Genomic DNA, 20,458 nt, shown 5'->3' with positions numbered 1-20,458 from the left:
TCAAACCCTCAGTTTGCTCTTTATTTGCTGGCTGATCTTAGGCAAGTGGTTAAACCCTCTTAATTTTAATTTTCTCATCTGTAAAATGGGAATAATATGCACCTTGCATGGTATCTGTGGGAACTAAAAATCCTGTCTTTTAAGTAATCAATATAGAATAAACATGCATACATAACAAAAGTTGTGTCTGACTACTAAAACACATTCAAATTTAATTAAGTGGCCACTGCACTATTACCAAAATTTATTATAAAATTCCTGCATTACTAAATCTCCAAAATATTTTTTTAAATTTTTAAATTTTTTTTTACTTATTTACTTGAAAGAGAGAAAGCACAAGTGGGGTGAAGGGCAGAGGGAAAAGCAGACTCCCTGCTAAGCAGGGAGCTAGACAACGTAGGGTTCAGAGAAGGGATGTAAGCCAGGGACTCCAGGATCATGATGAATCATTGTTGAAAACAGATGCTTAACCAACTGAGCCACCCAGGCACCCCCTAACTCTCGAAAATTACAGCACACTCCTTTGAAAAATTTTCTAGTATAGTAATCACCGCACAAGTCTTTTTACTATTTTCAGGCAGCAACATTCTGAAAATCTATTGTGTACTAGCTGCTATGTGGAGAGAAAAATAAAACCCTATGTTTAAGAAGTTTAGAATACGAATGAGTACACAGGAAGGAACAATTCTTTGGGCAAACCAAGCAAATATATTCTTGTGGATTTACTCATGAAGAAAAGATACCAGATGCCAAGAATACAGTTCAACTTAAGCAGGTAGAAGTTTAATGATCAGAACAAAATGAGGTCAATTAGGAAAAACTGTATATAAGAGATGCATTACAGTATAATATATCCTTTTCATTATTTAATAAGATTTAGTATATGTGACTATTCTTCAGTTTTCTGAATTAAAATTGTTCAGGTGGCCATAAGGTCTGGAAACATACACAAATATACATAATAGTCCAATGATATTCCAACAAATGTTCAATGAACATGCTGTTCCTCACTAGCAATTCATAGTTCAACAAGATATGCAAAACTGCAGTCAACAATTTCACTTAAAGCAGTATTTTCATCAATCCTTGTATATCCACCTACAACACATTGCCAAGGTGATCTGTGTGTCTCATTTTCACTGAATAAACTTGTGCCCTTACATATCTGAGAAGTAATCAAGGAAGAAGTATATGTTGTCAGTTTCTGGACTCTGTGGTCACCTGTATTTTTAAGTTTCACCTACTATAAGTCTTATAAACATTTCTGCCATTTATATTATACCAAAAAAATGAGTATTAAAAATGAGATAACGGAAAAACAAAAATTGATCTATTTTGCTTTCAAACTCCACACCACAACATTTTACTGAAAATGAAGTGATTTTTAATCTATAGATAAAAGACTCTCTAAATGATAATCAGAATGTTTTACAAGTTTGGTTTTAAGATAGATTTCAATTACAACAGGTCCTACACACAATGATTTCAATCAATCGGGCACTCTAGAACACAGTGTGAAGGCATAACAAGTATGTGATGACTTAATAGTCCGGGGGGATGAAGACCTTTTTCAAATAGAAAGAAATTAGTCTTTCTACAGTATTATCTCCTAAAAGCTACTCTCCTTTATAGACAACAATATTATTGTCAGTTTCATATACTTTTACTTTATAAAGAACTCCCAGAGGAAGAAATTTCTGGAGGTTTTCCCAGATATATACAGCTACATTTTCTGTTGTGCTGTAGGAAAAAAAGAAAGAAGATCAAAGACAAATATACAAAATTTCACTTTTGATATTTATAGAGAACAGAAATTCTAGATGTTAAAAGAGAATATTAAAACTTCAGAAATTATGCAGCAGTCAGATAAAATGTTAACAGCAATTCTTCTTTCTTACTATGTACATAAGGCAAGATGATCAGACTCACCTTACCACATCTGCAAAGTATGGTACATCCAGATCCAGATTCTTGTGATCAAGGGGCTTCATAATTGCCTCCTATAGATAAAACAAAGGAAGGATACCACTCATTCCCTTTCAGACTCAAATTCCAAAGTGTTCTATCTTCACCCCTAAACCTTACCTCATCAGTTAGCCACTAACTCAATACTTTTAAGAACTTCCTCCTTGTCTCAACGCTTAAAGTTGAAAAATAAAGCAAGGCCCAGATGTCCACCATGACTAGTTCTCTTTATTAACAAACGCAAAGAGGTAAGAAACTAACAAGTACAGGAGGATTCACTGGAGCTTTCTTGGAACCAGCCACTATGATTCAGAACTGAGTTTAACACCTTGTGACTGGCTGTCCCAAAAGTTACCAAAAACACTTCTCCATACAGTCTTCCCTTCTGCACAGAGCCACAATGTCATTAGGGTCCAGTGAGTAGTATATTTTACAAAGCAGACTAAGTGAAATTACGTAAGCAGTTCTAAATTTCTGCTATGAGGAGTAATTTAAGAATGGTCTTGGACACTTGGGAGGAAAAAAATGTAAATCTGTGGAGACCATTGTTTCCTAATGCTTATATATATTAACACAGTGTTTTCCCTTGTTAGTGGCAAGGGCAGTAACTGCCTTATTCTAACTTTTTACTTTTAGCTATTGTACAAAATCTATACATTTGAAAAACAATCTAATTTTCCAGTGGTATTGATCCCAGAATGGTACATTAATAATAATGGTAATCATTTTTTGAGCAAAACCAGAACCATATAAAAAGAGTTAAGTCTTTTTTTTTTTTTTTTTTTTTTTAAGAGTTAAGTCTTAAATAGCCTGTAAAACAAATCAAATGAAAGGCTGTTCTACATGGAAATCAAGAAAATACCTGTTTTCTCTTCAAATCCAGTTTGGGTCCCAACTTTTCTGTCAATGCTTCTTTCACAGGCTCCTTCTGATTTAACTATCTAAGCCACAATGAGTCACTGTTACTGATGGGGCTGCATGGTGTCCCTCAGACACACAAAGTGGGGAAGAGTCCTCTCCAGAGAACCTCTCCTCTAGCATGTGGTCATATGCATGCATGGGACACCTCATACTTCCTATACTGTTGTCTTGTATTGTACAGCACTGTGTCCATATATATTTTATGTCCCCAATAAATGTAAAAATTCTGTCTTCATAGCTTTCCTAAAGTACTTGGAATACACTGAATCTTTTATTCATTTGTTCTTTTTTTAAAGATTTATTTAATTACGTGAGAGAAGAGTGTGTGAGCAGGGGAAGAACCAAAGGGAGAGAGAATCCTGAAGCAGACTCTCTGCTGAATGCAGAATCCAATGCAGGGCCAATCCCAGCTCCCTGAGACCACGACCTGAGCTAAAATCAAGAGTCATTTCACCCAACCGACTGAGCCACCCAGGTGCCCTCCTTCTTCATTTATTCAGCCGAACCTTACTGACCATTTATTACTGTTTGCCTCTTAGAAAAAGCACTCTGTGGGGAAGGACTTTGTCACACTCATCTGTGTACTCCTGATACTTAGCCCGAAGACTGATACAGAGTGGACAAACTTGCTGAATATACAGATGATAAGTACCATGGAAGCAGTAATGATCATTAATAGCATTTTTATGAGACAAATGTCAGATTCTAAAACAAGAGTAAGGAGCAGAGGGGATGCCTGGGTGGCTCAGTCAATTCCGTGTCTGCCTTGGGCTCAGGTCATGGTCAGGGTCCTGGGATCAAGCCCTGAATCTAGCTCCCTGCCTCATGGGGCCCTGCTTCTCCCTCTCCCTCTGCCTGCTGCTCCCCATTTGTGCTGTCATATAAAATAAATAAAATCTTAAAAAAAAAAGAGAGAGAGAGAGAGAAAGGAATAGAGTTAAAGTGAAGAAATGAACAAATAGGTAAAATGATGGAATCATAAAAACAGAGCTGGACAGAAGGAAGTCCACTCCCAACTTTGTAAAAGACTCACCACACAACCTAAGGCAAGTCAGTTAACTCTTCCGCCTCTCTTAGTCTTAATCTACGGAATGAAAAAATTGGTTTAGATAATCTCTAAGGAAAAAAAAAAAAAAAAAGATAATCTCTAAGGTCTCTGACCAGGCAGGATTTCTATGATACAGTCAGCAAGTCTTTGAATTCCTTCTTCTATGTCATCCCTATGGTGAACTGCCTCAGTGAATTTAAAACTAGAGTGAATAACACAGGGTAGTGTTAAAGATCTATGATCAAAGGCATAAGGAAAATCCAGAGAAGGAAAAGAAAGCTTCAAGGGAAAAGCTGTGTCTTGAAAGAAAGGCAGAATCTGTTACACAGAGGAAATTGAGATACGCCAGCAAGAAATACAAGATGAGCCTGTTACTGCTATTCCCATCATTGCAATACAACTGGGACTTCTTTCCTTTAAATCACCCAAACACCTTTAGAAAAACATGAGAATGGTTCCTCCAACTACTTCCCTACTCCCATACCCAATTCCACTCACAAGGTCATGGAACCTCTGCAGATACTTGGTTGGGGAGTGATAAGGGGGCCATCCAATATACTTAGAGGACCATACATAATAAACATCCACCATGACGTTACCTCCATATATTCTTTGAGGTCGGTCAAGTTCATAACCATTCCTGTAACAGGATCAATCTAAAGAATAAACAAAGGTGAATGTTAATCTAATATTATCTTCATATTTAAACCTCTGTTAAATTATTAAAAGCTATACAATGTGCAGAAATTGTGCCCACATCTGCCTTCATTCCCGGGACATTGATCTCAGTATGGAAACACCTGGTGCTCCAGGAGCCCCTTTCATGGTGCTGCTCTTCAACCTGTCCACAGATAGCACATTACAGATAACCCTCCGGGAAAGGAAAGGCCTGGAATGCCAGCAGCTCACCACACACAAAGGCCAACACTGAAGCAATATTGATTTGAACAGAATTTTTCAACACAGAATCCATCACGTTGGCTGAAAGAGCCCAGCAATCTGCACAAATCACACAGCTATTTTCAGCACGTACCTCTCCATGCACTGTCACCACAACTATGGGAAAGAAAACAGAATACCAAAAAACCACATGACTTTCAACAGAAAACAGCCAAACACAAGTTAACAACATAAATTAAGTATTAGATCTCTGCCCTGCAATGTTCTATTTATATTTTCCCTAAAACAGCAGTTCCTTTGGTTCAGATCTTTTTATCAACCAAAGCAAGACTTGGCCAAGACAGAGAAGCTTAGCAGGAGCTTTGTTTAGGCAGAGGAGCCCAGCCAAAGCCAGAAAGGGTGTACACTGTGCTTATGAATTTGATGCACTACGTAGGAATGTCCACTAGATAGTGAGATGCTGCTTGATCACTGCCTGCAAAAGTAGAAAATGCACAGGAAGACATCTAGCAACACACGGAGATGGCCCAATAGTGGGCAACACCTTTCTCAGCAAGGAAAACCACGACTGACCTAAAACTCTGATCCCTTTTCTCACAGGACCTATATACCGTTTAAGGTGATGCTTTGTAAGTTAACAAAGTGCTTGTCTGAAGCACTTGAAAAATGATGATGGGAGCATTTTACAAATTAGTGACCTTTATATATGCTTTCCAGCTTTATACAAACACCATTAGGTATTATGTGATAAGTGAGCAAACTAAGAATGATAAATATCATAGATCACGTAAGAGGCAGTAACTAAACTAGAAATTCTGATCTTCCGATACCTTTTGAATCTTTTTACTCTACTGAACTATACGCTGTTGATACTCTATAGCTTACAGGGCTGTTCTTTTGAGATATCAGCTTTATCTCAAAGAATCAAGTCTCTTATAGTCGCATAAATTATTTTCTTGGAACACTGCTGCCAGTATTAGATCCAACCTATTTTCCTGCCATACAGCTATTCCTAGCCAATATCTCCCTTTTGTCAGTCATTATTTACTCAAAGAATACAATCTAATTTTTTAATACAATCTAATTTTAACATTAGCCTCAGCAATACCTAATTAGAAGGAAGTACGGTGCCAAAAGAATCTCATTATGCACACTAAGGCCAAGGGGGAAGAAAAACCTGTTTAAACCATTCATTATCTCTAACAGAGCAGATACTTGCAAGGTAAAATTTAAGACACATCCAACCAAGGTAACAGATTTTTTTTTTCATTCTGAACTTCCAGGTAACTTCTCATTTAAGGCTCAAATATGCTTTGTCCGTAAAGTTTCTTACTTATTAAAACCGTATTTGCTGATCATACTTTCATCCTCATTGGAAGGGCTAAAATTTCATCAGTTTTTCTCTCACCTTTATAATTGTGTCCATGGCCATTTGGATTGTTGCATTTCCCAAACAGTTCCAAGTTTTCTTCATTACTCAGAGATTTGCTGACCAAAAAAAAAAAGAAAAAAAAATTTACATGACACAAGTTCAGACACCTTCTCTGTTCCCTATGTTTATTTGCTCTTGCCTTTGAAAAGCTTCACAATTTATTATTACCTTAGCTCACCAAAGGGAGAGTCATAAATCAACTGGACTTCATTGTTCAGCTGTCAGGAACCAGTGTATGCCCCCTAATTGGGCTACTGTACAGCACAAATGAGCATCAACCAAGCCCACACCCTTGTTCTATGGCAAGACTCCAACTCATCTAGATGCTCAAGTCCCTCTCCTGAAAAATAGTTCCGTGACCTACTACATCTCCTCTTTAACAACCTTGCATTGAGGCACCTGGGCGGCTCAGTGGTTGAACGAATGCCTTTGACTCAGGTCGTCATCCCGGGGTCCTGGAATCGAATCCTGCCTGCATGCGGCTCCCTGCCACGAGGAGCCTGCTTCTCCCTCTGTCTCTCTGCCTCTCTCACGAATAAATAAAATCTTTTTTAAAAATCGCGTTTCTCCTGAAAACTAATCACATGACCCACTACCTCTCCTCTTTCACCATCTCGCACTATCAGGCCTTAACCACTGCCCGTTGGCCACTTCGCCAATCCCAAGAGCGGGATTCAAATTAGGGGGAACTTTTAAAAATCACAATACTCAGCTGTAGTTCTGGACAGAAAACAATTTTCTTTTTTAAAGATGGCATTTATTTATTCAGAGGGACAGAGAGAAAGAGGCAGAGACACAGGCGGAGGGAGAAGCAGGCAGGCTCCGTGTGGGGCGCCCGACGCGGGACTCGTCCCAGGTCTCCAGGGTCACGCCCCGGGCTGCAGGCGGCGCTAAACGCCCGAGCACCCAGGGATTCCCACAGAAAACAGTCTTCCTAATGAATGTTTATGTCTGCACCTGTCCCATCAACCACGCATCCTCAGTGAAGCCTGGGTGGGAAGGCCCTGCTCTGGCACGCCCTCCTGGGACTCTTGCTCCGGTCCCCCGCTCCCTCCGGCTCGCCCACGTCTACTCAGAGGCTTCGGCACCACGTGACTTCGCCGAACCCTTCCCGAAGCTGCGGAGGACGCGCCCCGCACACAAGGCGGGGCGGCCGCGCCCCGGGCACCACTACCTGCCCAGGGAAGGAACGGGGGGCCTTGCTGGGGATGCTCCTCGTTCCGCGACGGGGAGCCGAGCGAGAGGCCACAGCGCCCTCGCAACAGCTCGTCTGGGGCTCCCTGCGCCCAGGGCTGCCTCCGGAAAGGACCCGTGCCGGGAGGGACGCAGACCCGGGGGCCCTGAGGTCCCGGGGACGGCCGCGCCCCGCCGCCTCCGCTCGGCCCCGCAGCCGTCGCCATCGCCGGCCCTCCAGGTGCCCCCGGGCCCGCCCCCCCGGGCCCCGCCCCACACCTGTGGAGTCGGTGGGTGGCGCTGAAGGAGATGAGGCGGGACACTCGCGCCCTGCGGCGCCCACCGCCGCCGCCGCCGCCGCCCTCCCCGCTCATCGCCTCGCCTTCCCGCGGTGACGGCGGAGGGGGGCGGGGGGGGCGCGCGCCCGCGGCTGCGCAGTGCGGCCGGCGCCCTGGGCCGCTCTCTCGGCTCGGCGCTGCAGCTGGCCCCCCCTGCTGGCCTGGAGGCAGTAAAGCGAGCGTCCCGGAGGGTGGGAGTCTCCCTGAAGTCGGGCTCAGCCGGGCAAACCTCCCCGAGGTCAGAAGAGGTGGTAGGGATGGCTTTCCTTAGGACTGCTCGGCTTTAGGCCACTCGGGGCCAGGAGGGTCAGCCTGGGTACTCTCTGGACACTGGAGGGGCCTCTCTGAGGTGCTCTTGCCACTGCCTTCCAGGAAGCCCCGTTACAATCACCGCCACTGGCTGCGTAATCTGAGATGAGCCCCAGATCCAAACTACTCAGCATAAAGGGAGCGGGAATTTCAGGGCACATGTGGGACCACTTGGCTTTCGGGAATGATACTACCTTTGGACTGTTTGTGAAGATTCTTCTTACTAGGGGAAATTCTCGAGCTTTCCTGGTCATCCACACACATGAAGCCATTTGTGTGTGAACACACCCAGTCATGAACACACACACACACACACACCCTAGCCATCCTCGGCCCTCTGTGGACACCTCTGCAGTGAACGGAGCTCGTTTCCTCACACTTACTTATGAGCAGTATCCACACTACCTGCAGTTCCCAGTCTTAGGCCCCCTGTTTTCTCCATTCATTCCCTCACTAAATACTTACCCAGTAGCTAACCATGAGGCTGGCAGGGGTCCAGGTACTGGGAAGGACAGATTAAATCATGAGAGTGGCAGGCGTACAGCCTCCAAAAGGTGATTTCTCTCAAATGTCTCCTGTCTGCTGCTACATACTCTGCATGGGACACCTGGGTGGCTCCGCGGTTAAGCCTGCCTTCAGCTCAGGGCGGGACCCTGGAGTCCCTAGATCGAGTCCCACACTGGGCTCCCTGCATGGAGCCCGCTGCTCCCTTTCCCTGTGTCTCTGCCTCTCTCCTTTCTCTTTCTGCGTCTCTCATGAATAAATAAATAAAATCTTAAAAAAAAAAAAAAGTATTGCCATGGAGCAACCTTTCTTAACACCTTTTCAGATATTTTTATTCTCTCCCCCACCTCGAGTTCACCTCGAGGGATGAACTTCGGAAATATCTGAGATAGACACTACCTAGTTCAGTCCTCTCACCAATGGGAAAACACGGGCCCAGATAAGTGAATTACTCATCCAAGATCCTACAATAAAACAGTATTTCCTGGGCGTTGACCACATCTAGGATAGAATACTTGACTCATTTTGAATGGAGTCTTAAGAATGAAAAGTACAGGGGTCCCTGGGTGGCGCGGTGGTTTGGCCGCTGCCTTTGGCCCAGGGCATGATCCTGGAGACCTGGGATCGAATCCAATGTCAGGCTCCCGGTGTGTGGAGCCTGCTTCTGCTTCTGCCTCTGCCTCTGTGTGTGTGTGTGTGATGATCATAAATAAATAAAAATTAAAAAAAAAAAAGAATAAAAAATACAAACCTGAAAGAACTTATGATAAATTGCTGTTATTCAGTTACTGTAGTATGGCATTACATTTGCAGAGCTCTTTCTCTAAATGTTTTTATTAAAGGTACTAAATTCACCCTTAGTGATACTGTTATGAGCTCAGTAATGCCCCCCCCCCCCCCAGATTAATGTGTTGAGCCTCCAGTAACTCAAAATATGACTTTATTTGGGAAAGGGTCTTTGCAGATGTAATTAGTTAACAGAAAGTCACTGGAGAGGTCCCTTTCCTTCTTCCTTGTACATCACATACTCCCTTTCCTTGAGTCTCTAGACACTGCTGAGTGATGAGAGGGGAAGAGGCCCTGCAGAGGCTTTGAAGCCTAGTCAAATGCTCACTCAATTTACCTAAACTCTCTGCACTGGATTATCAGGCATAGGCTATTACAAAATGTCATTGATCCTTTTTTGTCTTCTCCATCAAGAACCTCATAGCTGGCAGAACCATGGCAGAATTTAGGCACCTTTGGGTCCAAACCTTATGATTGTACTGCTAACCTTTATATGCTTGAACTTCACTCCCTGTGATTAGGATGGAGTTTATAGAGGAAAGACACTTATCAGCTCCACGTACTCCCAGATGTCAGCTAGAATCTCTTCCACCCTTTAGATCCAGATAAGATCTAAAACAATCTTCCACTCCTTGTCTGGAAAAGTACAATGCCTTTTTGAGGAATTCTGTGAGATATGAGGGGATTTATGTTCTCTTACGGTGACTTCAGCCTCGAAGCTCCCCCATCTGCTGTATTAGCTCTACTCTGGTATCTTTTCGTCATTCTGTTACTCACTGCTTTTGTTCCGTGTCTCATCAACTCAGACACAAAACTTAGAACTTTCACTTTATTGCCACAATATAAACTCTTACACACAGCATTTGTGTACCTGTGGGAACACTTCACTGAAAAGAACAGGGTTTATGATGTCTGCAACAACTCCTGAGGATAACTGGGAACAAACTGGCGATGCTGGTCCAGGGTTGTGCATGTATCTAACTGCGAATTCACAGTTGCCTAGAACTACAACTCTAGGAGGCTTCCCCAGCAACATGCAACATGCAGAGGGAGGGAGGACAGTGTAACGGGCCTGAAACTGGACTGAAGTGGATGGAGGAAGTATAACTGAAGGAAAAAGGAACAAGGGATCTTGAAGGTATTGGCAAAAGTGTGGCTTACATGACAGACATATGGCAGATTTGGGCGGTTGTTAAAAACTGGTGGGGGGGGGGGGTTTAGGAATGTAGAGATTATATGGCCTCTAGTGCCACCTGTTGCCCAATTGAATGAAGAACTACCAACTCCTCTTCAATTTCTGGAGAACCATATACCTGGAGATGAGAAGAAATTTTAGTGACATCCCTCAAAACAACCCTCCCAAGGCTGAGCTGGGGTAGAAGGTGGCAGCTGGCGGTTCAACTGCTGTGCCCTCTGTGGACAGCGGAGAAACAGTGTGGAAGAAAGCTTCTAAGCATGACATAACTGGCTTCCTGTCCTCCCTGGGCCCCTTTGAAGCTGTGCTAATAGGCAGGCTGTGATGGAAGAAACAAAGTGCTTTTTAGAGCTATATTCATATCTTACTATCTATAATTATTTGTATTTTTTTTCCCAAGTGTGAGGACCTCTGTCACCTCCCGACCTGGTGGTGGTAATAACACAGCTCTATTTTTTCTTTCGTGTATTCTTATGACCTAGAGGAAGATCTAGCTAGTAAATATAAATTTAAAGCTCTCTTCAAAAGGATGTATCAACACTTGCTTCATGTTTTTAAGGATGAGCCCTAAGAAATTATAAAACCATGACTATCTCAAGAACTGTTTTTAATAGAAATTTTAAAACCAGATGTCTGTGGTTTGGAAGGGAAGGTATTCTTTTTGTTCTCTCTTTTGTACAGAATATGTTCATCTCAGAGCTAGTTTCCAGGCATTTCCAGGTGTCCTATCAGGTGGCTACAAAGGTGCCATGGAACCCATAAGGCATTCGCACGGGCACTTCTGCTCGGCCCAGTTCTTCAAAGTTCTTGGCATCCAAGACTAGGAGAAAATTGTTTTCATTCTAGAATAGAAAGACAATACTGAAAATCCTTTTGATCATGTCTTATGCATCTTCCTATCTATCTTCAGCATCTCGCACAGTGCCTTGGCTATCTATCGATTCACTAAATGTTTGCTGAATGGCTGAACTAGCCTGAAAAGGAAATCATAGCTGAAGAAGTTCACACAGAGAGTGAAGAAATTAAGTTGTCTATACCAATTACCTTCATAGAATCTCTCAGAGCTTAAGGATCTTTTTACCTGTTCCTTTTCAATCTCCTAAGAGACATAGAATTTTTTTCTTCCAAATTAGAAATGCCTCCATTTAGTGTTACTTTGGAGCTGTACAAAGGGTAGCATTACAAGGCACACTGATATTTGCCCTGGCCTAATTACAGGAGTGGTAAGTACATGGTGTGAGGACAAAGTCCTTCTAGGCCTATGGCAGATATTAGTAATTGATCATAGCACTTTCCTCACTGAACCCTTAAAAAGCCTCAGAATCCTATACCCAGGCAGTCACTAATAACTGATTTGCCACAAGACTGCCTTAGACAAGAAGTTAAAATATCATGATGACTGAGACACTAAGGCTCACCCCATTACACTTTTGGGGCACTCCGATGAAACTGGCAGTACAAATGGTGGCATGAACGTCAGACTAGATGTCAGAAGACAGACTGAAACACTGTCTTTACCACTATGAGATCTGACACAAGCTGTCTCAACTTCTAAAAGTTACAAATTCCACATGCATAAAATGGTATCCAACAAAGCTGTTCTGATGAGTAAATATAGTGATATGTGTGAAAATCGTTTGTAAATGAATTTCTGTGCAAATATAAATTATGACTATATAGAGACAGAGCTTTAAAGCAATGATAAAGCACAGATTATGATTTTTAAAAGGGCATGTACATGTGAATAGAGGAAGAAAAGGGAGAAAGTGCTGTATTGGAATCAAAAACTATTGACAGGGATCCCTGGGTGGCGCAGTGGTTTGGCGCCTGCCTTTGGCCCAGGGCGCGATCCTGGAGACCCGGGATCGAATCCCTCGTCGGGCTCCCAGTGCATGGAGCCTGCTTCTCCCTCTGCCTGTGTCTCTGCCTCTCTCTCTCTCTCTCTCTCTGTGTGACTATCATAAATAAATAAAAATTTAAAAAAAACTATTGACAGCATCACTGAATATAATCCTCAAAAGGCTCAGTGCTACTTTTCTCTCTGACTAGTGATGGAAAGATATATCTACCTGGTCCGGGGTGATCACCACTGAGAGAATAACCCCACCATCTTCTTCTCTGGTTCCTGGTGCTGGGACAAACACAGGTTCCGAGGGGTAAAAGCCATCTTCTCTCCAAATCTAGAAGTCCCCCAAAACAGTATTTGATTGAAGGCTAGTTATGATCAGGAAGCTTTTGATAGCTTTTATCACATGTCATGAATTTGGCTGTCAGTACAATATTCCAACAGTAAAAGAATCAGGCTCACTGAGTTGAGTGGAGGAGGGGGGTGCTTTTGCAGCTGCAGACTCCATCATTATCAGACACAATTTGTGCAATTATAATTTCTCATCCACCTGAAATATAAGTGTCCCAACAACCTGAACCCCATGATTTCTTTAAAAATAATATCAAGCGCAGACTTGTTTTTCTGGGCTTGTGATTCATTTAAAACTCCATAGATGGAATATACCCCTAAGCCTTAGTGATTCCATGGTTCTCAAACTTAAGAAAAGTAAATGGCTGAGCTACTTATATGTTAAAGAATCTCAAAACCTACTTTAACAAAACAGAAATTCAATTCAAATATCATGATGACTGAGACACTAAGTGATGTGAGTAGAGGAAGAAAAGGGAGACTCATTCAATTCACTACTCACATTCAATTCAATTCAAAGGGCAAAGCAGGTCTTTTAAAACTTCAGAAAGAGAGGGATACGTGGGAGGCTCAGCTGATTAAGCATCTGCCTTAGGCTCAGGTCATGATCTCAGGGTCCTGGGATCCAGCCCAACATCATCAGGCTCTGCTCAGCGGGGAGTCTACTTCTTCCTCTCCCTCTGCCACTCCTCACCCCACTCATGCCCTCTTGCTCTCTCTCATATAAATAAATAAATAAATAAATAAATAAATAAATAAATAAAATTTAAAAAATAGAGTTCAAAAAAAATAGGGTTCAGAAAGGAAAAAAATATTTTCATTACCGTCAGTGTCTTGTTCACCACATCAACCTTGATCAGAGAATCCCCCACCAAATGCCGAAAGCCACAGCCGTAGAAGAAGCGATACTTTTTGCCACTGAATTGGCCATAGTTGATCTGGGGAAATTCAACACCTCCTTCCTCCTCAAGATCCTCAGGATGTAGATTTTCATAAGCACACCAAATCTAAAAGAGATCCCAAAAAAGATTTGCAGTTGTTGCTTTCTTTCTCACTTATTTTACACAGCGTAGGTCAGTGAGAGGACTGAGTTTACCACAGGGCTTGGGAATTGAGACTTTCTAAGTATTTTTATCTATTGTTCCTCTTTCCATCATATGTACGAATGCATAAAAGATTATCGAGTTTGAGGGCACCTGCGTGGCTCAGTCGGTTAAGCATCCAACCTTTGATGTCAGCTCAGGTCATGATCTTGGGGTTGTGAGATCAAGCCCCATGCCAGGCTCTGCACTGTGTATGGAGCCTGCTTAAGATTCTCTCTCTCCAAGCAGAACCCCTCTTACTCTGTTGGAATGTAAACTGGTGCGGCTGCTCTGGAGAATACTATGGAGGTTCCCCAAAAAGTTAAAACTAGAGCTATCCTACAACCCAGCAATTGCACTACTAGGTATTTATCCAAAGGATACAAACATAGTATTTTGAAGGGGCACATGCATCCCAATGTTTATAGCAGCAATGTCCACAATAGCCAAACTATGGAAAGAGCCCAGATGTCCACTGTTCATTGACAGATGAATGGATAAAGAAAATGTGGCATATTATATATATATATAACATATTATACACACACACACATAAAGGTATAGAATGGAATATTATTCAGCCATCAAAAAGAATGAAATCTTGCCATATGCAAGGATGTGGATGGAACTGGAGGGTATTATGCTAAAGTGAAATAAGTCAGAGAAAGACAAATACTGTATGATTTCACTCATATGTGTAATTTAAGAAACAAAGCAGAGGATCAGAGGGGAAGGGAAGGAAGAATAAAATAAGATGAAATCAGAAAGGGAGACTAACCATAAAAGACTCTTAACTATAGGAAACAAACTGAGGGTCACTGGAGGGAAGGTAGGTGGGAGGATGGGGTAACTGGGTAATGGGCATTAAGGAAGGCATGTGATATAATGAGCACTGAGTATTATATACCACAGATGAGTCACTAAATTCTACCTCTGAAACTAATAATACAGTATGTGTTAATTTAAAAAAAATTCTGCCCTTTTGCACACATACCCTCCTCTGCTTGCACACATATGCACACTCAAACGAGAAAAAAAAAAGATTATCAGGTTTTGTGACGGTCACATGGCATGTGGAAGTGTGCTTTTTTACTCTACTAAAGCTGAAATATTTATAGCTACACAATGACATGCCTGTGGTAAGTGCAAACTATTTAAAGGTGAAGATGATCAATACCAATATCAAATACTTAGATGATCCATAACGATTAGAGAATTGCATGTTTCAAAATACAAAAAGTAAACAGAGTGCTGACTCCTACTCAGAATTCTGCTGTTCCTGTGACCTTACCCTGCTCAGTCGAATGTTATCAGACTTATTGGGCACCAAATATTGTGTAGAACAGCCAAGGAATAAAGCAATATGACTAAAATTCAAAGTCTTCGTCTAATGTCCTTTCATAGCGTACCTTTCCATCAGCGTGTTTCACAGCACTAGCTGAAGAATAGGACAATGGGCTGAGGTTCTCTCCCTCGGGGTCATTCAAACTGACATGTAAGGGCAAAACAAACCTTCGAGGGAAAGATCTTCCCACTGAATTATAGACCTGTTCAGGAGAGACAAAGAAACAGATGAGAAAATGTCATTCGTGGGATAACAGCACATCCCAATAATTTATACCCAGGGAATATTGTTGGCATTCGTAAGTAATTGCCTAAGTGATAATTTTCATTCATTCATTTATTCCTCAAATATCTGCTGAGGATATCTGTCTACCTCCTATAGGCCAAGCACTGTTTTAGACCTTGGGAATGCAACGGTGAACCAAGTCTCTGGCCTCATGGAATTCACATTCTAATGGAGAAAGGATGATAATAAATAAGAATTAAAACACAGGTTATTGAACGAATGTCTAATAAACAAATGATTACATAGCTCAAGGTCTGATAGTGATAAGTGCCACTAAGAAACATACTGCAGGGTGAGAGCCTACAGAGTAACAGGGTGCTTCCTTCCTCATGTTTGGTCAGAATGGGCCTCTGCATTAGAAAAGCATTAACATAGTAGACCTGGGCTGCTGAAACCTGGCACATTGTCAAGAACGGTCTATTTTCACAACTAGTCAGTCGTTGGCCGGCACCTGGAAATTAAGCTCTTAGAATGTTTTGTCTGACAAGAGTGGTTTTGCAGACCTGAGGTCTTGAGCCACACTGTACTAGCTTCTCCAGATACTAACAATGTGATTTATAATGAACACCTGCTTCCTATGGGCATATGGAGGCTCACTAACCCAGGTTGTGTAGAGGCTATGGGCCTATGCGCCAATCCCCAACAAAACCCGGGACAACCAGCTTGGACAAGCTTCCCTGCCATGTAACATTTCACACACGTTGTCACAACAAAGTTGCTGAAGAGTTCAGGCCTGTCCTGTGTGACTCCACCAGAAAGGACTTGGAAATGTGTACCTGTCAGTTTTCTCCAGGCATCATCCCATGCACCTTTTCATGTGCTGATTTTCCTGAGATCTGTGAGCCCTCCTAGTGAATCATCAAACCAAGGGGGTTTGTGACTTTGGGGACCCCCAACACAGATTATGTTTAAGCAGGAGACACTAACAAAATAAATGGGGTTTTTTTTCTGACAATAAGAATGCTTTCAGCACATTTTCTTCTCTTGAACTACTGTTAAGATGGAGGGCAAACTGCCATTTCCCTTCATACACTTGGTTCATATCATCTCCATCTCACACAGAAATGTTTTTACCAAGTAAAGATTTAGTGCTATTGTTAAACTTCACAAAGAGATTTCTAAAAATTAATTTTAAATTTATTTAAACATTTCTTTTCTTTTGCAAAACCATAGCTGAACAAAAGCACTTCCAGTACTGATGGATTAGGTAATGTCGATCAACTGTCCCACTGAAAACAGCTAAAGAAGCTGGACAAGATTTTTTAAATAGCTGTGTGTAGGCACTGGTGAGCTAAAAAGGCAGTGAAAATCAACAGGGCAGAGATTTGAAGAGAGAAGGAAACCCACAGGTAAATAAGATACTGGGGGGCAATTTGTCCCCTCAGGATATCAGCTGCTTCTCAAAAAGGCTGAGAAAATGAGAGAATTTCTTTATTAGACTTTTTAATCCTGAGATCATTGCAGATTGGCATGGAATAATGCAGAAAGATAAACAACTGATTAAAAATAGGCAAGAGACTAGAATTAACATTTCATCAAAAATATACAAATGGCCAATAGGTACTTGAAAAGATGCTCAACATCATTAGTCCTTAAGGAAATACAAAATTAAAACCACAATGAGACACTACTTCACACTAGGGTGGCTATTGTCAAAAAAATAAAAACAAAAACAAAATAACAAGTGCTGTGAAATATGGAGAAATTGGTCCCCTGTACATGGTGCAGCCACTGTGGACAACAGTCTGGTAGTTCCTCAAACAGATATAGAATTATCATAGGATCCAGCAATTCCACTTCCAGGTGTATACAAAAGGAATTTAAAACAGGCTCAAATAGATACTTGTATCCTGATGTTCATAACAGCATTATTCGCATTGCCAAAAGGTAAAAAACAATCCACCCAAATGTCCACCAACAGATAAGCAGACAAAAAAATGTAGTATAGACATACAAGGACATATTTAACCTATAACAGGAATGAGATTTTGATATATATTACAATATGGATGACCCTTGAAAGGATTATATTAAATAAAATAAGCCAAACACATACACACAAAATCTTTGGGGCACCTGGGTGCCTCGGTGCATCTGCCTTCAGCTCAGGTCATGATCTCAGGGTCCTGGGATGAAGCCCTGCATTGGGCTCCCTGATCAGTGGAGAGTCTGCTTCTCCCTCTCCTATTGATTCTCTTTCTACTCATGCTCTCTATCTCTCTATTAAATAAATAAAATATTTAAAAATAAATAAACGAACAAATAAATAAATCCTGTCTGATTCCACTTATATTAGGTACCCAGAGTAGGTAAATGCATAGAAACAGAAAGTAAAGTAGAGGCTCCCAAAGGCTGCAGAGAGTGGGGAATAGGAATTTGTTATTTAATGGGTAGAGTTTCTGTTAAGGATGGTAAAAAAAAGTCTGGAAATGTACAGTGGTTATGGCTGTACAACACTGTTCATGTACTTAATGCCACTGAACTAAACACCTAAAAATGGTTAAAATGATAAATTTTATGTTATGTATATTTTATCACATAAAAAAATAATGCAGAGGGATCACATGTATCCTTCATCCAGATTCACCAATGATAATATCTTGCATAACTAGAGTACAATATCACAACTGAAAAATTTACATTGATATTAATCCACCAACTTTATTCGGATTTTACCAATTCAACATGCATTCATTTGCGTGTGCGTATTTAATTCCATGCAATTTTATCACGTGTAAATTCATGTAGTCACCACTGCACTCAAGATATAAAATCACAAGAATCCTTAATGTTACCTTTATAAAGATATAGCCACATCAACTCCCTAACCACTTGACCCTAGTGAGTAGAGACTTTGATAGTTTTGAGGAACTAAAGGGACAAAAGTTGGAATTCAATAACTGCCAAAAAAGGAGAAGCCCTGATAAACCCCTAGTTCTTTGGGTCAAGACCCTGCAGGTCAGCACCTAAGAGTAAGAATAAACAAGAAATAGTCCAACTCTTTCAGGGACTGCATCCTTCTTCAAAATATCTCAATCCCTATAACTAGATTAAGAATATCTGGGACTCCTCATGTACCCTAGCAATCTGCCAGAAGAAAATAAATTTCTCTGGTGGAACATATCGTCCTGGGTCTCAAAATATCTCTACAATTTTTCAAACACAATATTCTGTATACAACAAAAATTAGAGAACACATGAGAAGACAAGAATTAGAGAACACATGAAAAGACAAGAGAGCATGATTAAAAAACAAAACAAGGTAACAAACAACAGAAACAGGGCCACAAGGGATCAAGATATTAGAAACTATCAGACTTTAAGTATTCTGAATAGGTTGGAGGAAATTCTTTTAACTTGAGCATTGTAGCAGAGAACTAGAAATTATAAAAGAGAACCAAATTAAAATTCTAGAACTGAAAAATGCAATGAGATTAAGAACCTAGTGGCAAAGTTTAACAGCAGAATAGACACAGCTGAAAAAAAAAATAAACAGTAAGATAGATAAGAAGAAAATATCCCAAACAAGATGCTTAGAGAGAGACAAGGAAGGTAAACTCTAAAGAGAACATAAGCAACAAATGGACAGAGTGAAAAGGAGTGACGTGTGTATTGCAGTCTCAGCAGAAGAGAAAGAAAGGATTTACCAGAGGCAGTATTTGAAGAAACAATAGGTGACATTTTTCAAAATTAATGAAAGACATCAAACCATAGATTCAAGTATCCCTAAAAACACCCATGTAAAATAAATAAAAAGAAAACTATATTGAGAGATACCATAGGACTAACTACAGAAAACCAAAGAGAAGATTTTAAAATGAGAGGAGGAAAAATTATCAACTTCAAAGGAGCAAAGCTTAGACTACTGATTTCTCAACAGAAATCAGAATACAAATATCTTTAGAATGTCAAAAGAAAATAGCTAATAACATAGAAGTCTTTATCTATGTATCTATGTATCTATACTTTATCTAAAGTATCCTTCAAGAAAGAAGGTAAGATAAAGATACTTTCCTGACAGGCAAAAATAGAGATTTCACCACCAGTATATCTGAACTGTAAGGAGCACAAAAAGATGGTCTTCTGTCAGAAAGAAATGATTCCACACAGAAGTTCAGACAGACTGAGAGGGATTAAGAGCAATTGAAAGGTACAGATGTGGGTAAATGGGTAGTATGCGGAACTATGATTACATAAAGCAATATTAGTAATAATGCCTTATAGGCTTTAATATAGAAAGAAAATTAAAATACACAACAGCAGTGTATAAACCAGGAGTAGAATAAATAGAGTTAAAGCATTCCAGAGTTCTTACACTGTATGCAAAGAATTAAAAGAATCAATTTATAATACATTGTGTTAAATCAAGGATCTATATTTTATTTTATTTTTTTAGATTTTATTCATTTATTCATGAGACACACACACACAGAGGCAGAGACACAGGCAGAGGGCAAAGCAAGCTCCATGCAGTGAGCCCAACGCCAGACTCGATCCCGGGTCTCCAGGATCATGCCCTGGGCTGAAGGCAGCACTAAACCGCTGAGCCACCTGGGCTGCCCAAGGATCTATGTTTTAATCTCTAAAATAACTACCAAAAGAATGTATACCAAGCTAATGGGCAGAGGGTGAAACAAGGTTTGGAGGAAGGGAGATAGAAATGAAACAATAAAATATACTCAACCAATCCAGAGAAGACAAGAAAGGAGAGAAAGAATCAATGACACAAATAGGTAGTGAATAGTAAGATAGGATTTTTAAACCTTAGTATATTGGTGATTATTCCAACTAAAGGCTCAAATAAAAGTCAAGATTTAGGCACCCAGTGGCTCAGTCAGTTAAGTGGCTGACTCCTGATTTCAGCTCAGGTCATGATCCTGGGATCATGGGTCCTGGGATGGAACTCTACTGCAGGATCCGGGCTCAGTGGGGAGTTTGCTTGAGGATTCTCTGTCTCTCCCTCTGCCCATCTTCCCCC

The 20,458-nt window shown here is 41.0% G+C and overlaps 2 protein-coding genes across 7 annotated transcripts in view; both read right to left on the bottom strand.

The window, feature by feature from the left end:
- Positions 1–756: 756 nt before the first annotated feature.
- Positions 757–7,848, bottom strand: PTS (6-pyruvoyltetrahydropterin synthase). The gene is made up of 6 exons (XM_072822023.1): positions 7,719–7,848; positions 6,243–6,322; positions 4,968–4,990; positions 4,534–4,590; positions 1,930–2,000; positions 757–1,740 (listed from the first exon to the last, which is right to left on the bottom strand). Exons 1-6 carry the CDS (start codon positions 7,811–7,813, stop codon positions 1,617–1,619), a joined length of 450 nt encoding a protein of 149 aa, XP_072678124.1. The 5' UTR covers positions 7,814–7,848; the 3' UTR covers positions 757–1,616.
- A 2,343-nt stretch (positions 7,849–10,191) lies between these two features.
- Positions 10,192–20,458, bottom strand: part of BCO2 (beta-carotene oxygenase 2) — a 54,574-nt gene continuing 44,307 nt past the window's right edge. For 4 of the 6 annotated variants that reach the window (XM_072822011.1, XM_072822009.1, XM_072822014.1 and 1 more), the window contains 4 exons: positions 15,260–15,397; positions 13,593–13,775; positions 12,641–12,751; positions 10,192–11,413 (listed from right to left, as the gene is read on the bottom strand). In XM_072822011.1, the coding sequence (XP_072678112.1) occupies positions 11,300–11,413; positions 12,641–12,751; positions 13,593–13,775; positions 15,260–15,397 (546 nt within the window). In that variant the 3' untranslated portion in view covers positions 10,192–11,299. The remainder of the gene's footprint in view (positions 11,414–12,640; positions 12,752–13,592; positions 13,776–15,259; positions 15,398–20,458) is intronic. The other 2 variants (XM_072822010.1, XM_072822015.1) reach the window with 1 other exon arrangement.

Source organism: Canis lupus, chromosome 3 (assembly GCF_048164855.1).
Source record: "Canis lupus baileyi chromosome 3, mCanLup2.hap1, whole genome shotgun sequence".
In the NCBI taxonomy this organism is placed as follows: domain Eukaryota; kingdom Metazoa; phylum Chordata; class Mammalia; order Carnivora; family Canidae; genus Canis; species Canis lupus.
The sequence above is the reverse complement of the archived record's forward strand: the minus strand, read 5'-3'. Positions and strand labels throughout refer to the sequence as shown.

What these genes read in the sequence shown, in the direction of transcription:
- PTS (XM_072822023.1), bottom strand. Translation starts at nt 7,813, where the DNA reads ATGAGCGGGGAGGGCGGCGGCGGCGGCGGCGGTGGGCGCCGCAGGGCG. An exon ending in TGGTGACAGTGCATGGAGAG is followed by an intron (nt 4,591 to 4,967) that starts GTACGTGCTGAA and finishes TTTATTCTTTAG; the next exon opens with ATTGATCCTGTTACAGGAAT. An exon ending in ACCTCAAAGAATATATGGAG is followed by an intron (nt 2,001 to 4,533) that starts GTAACGTCATGG and finishes TTTTATCTATAG; the next exon opens with GAGGCAATTATGAAGCCCCT.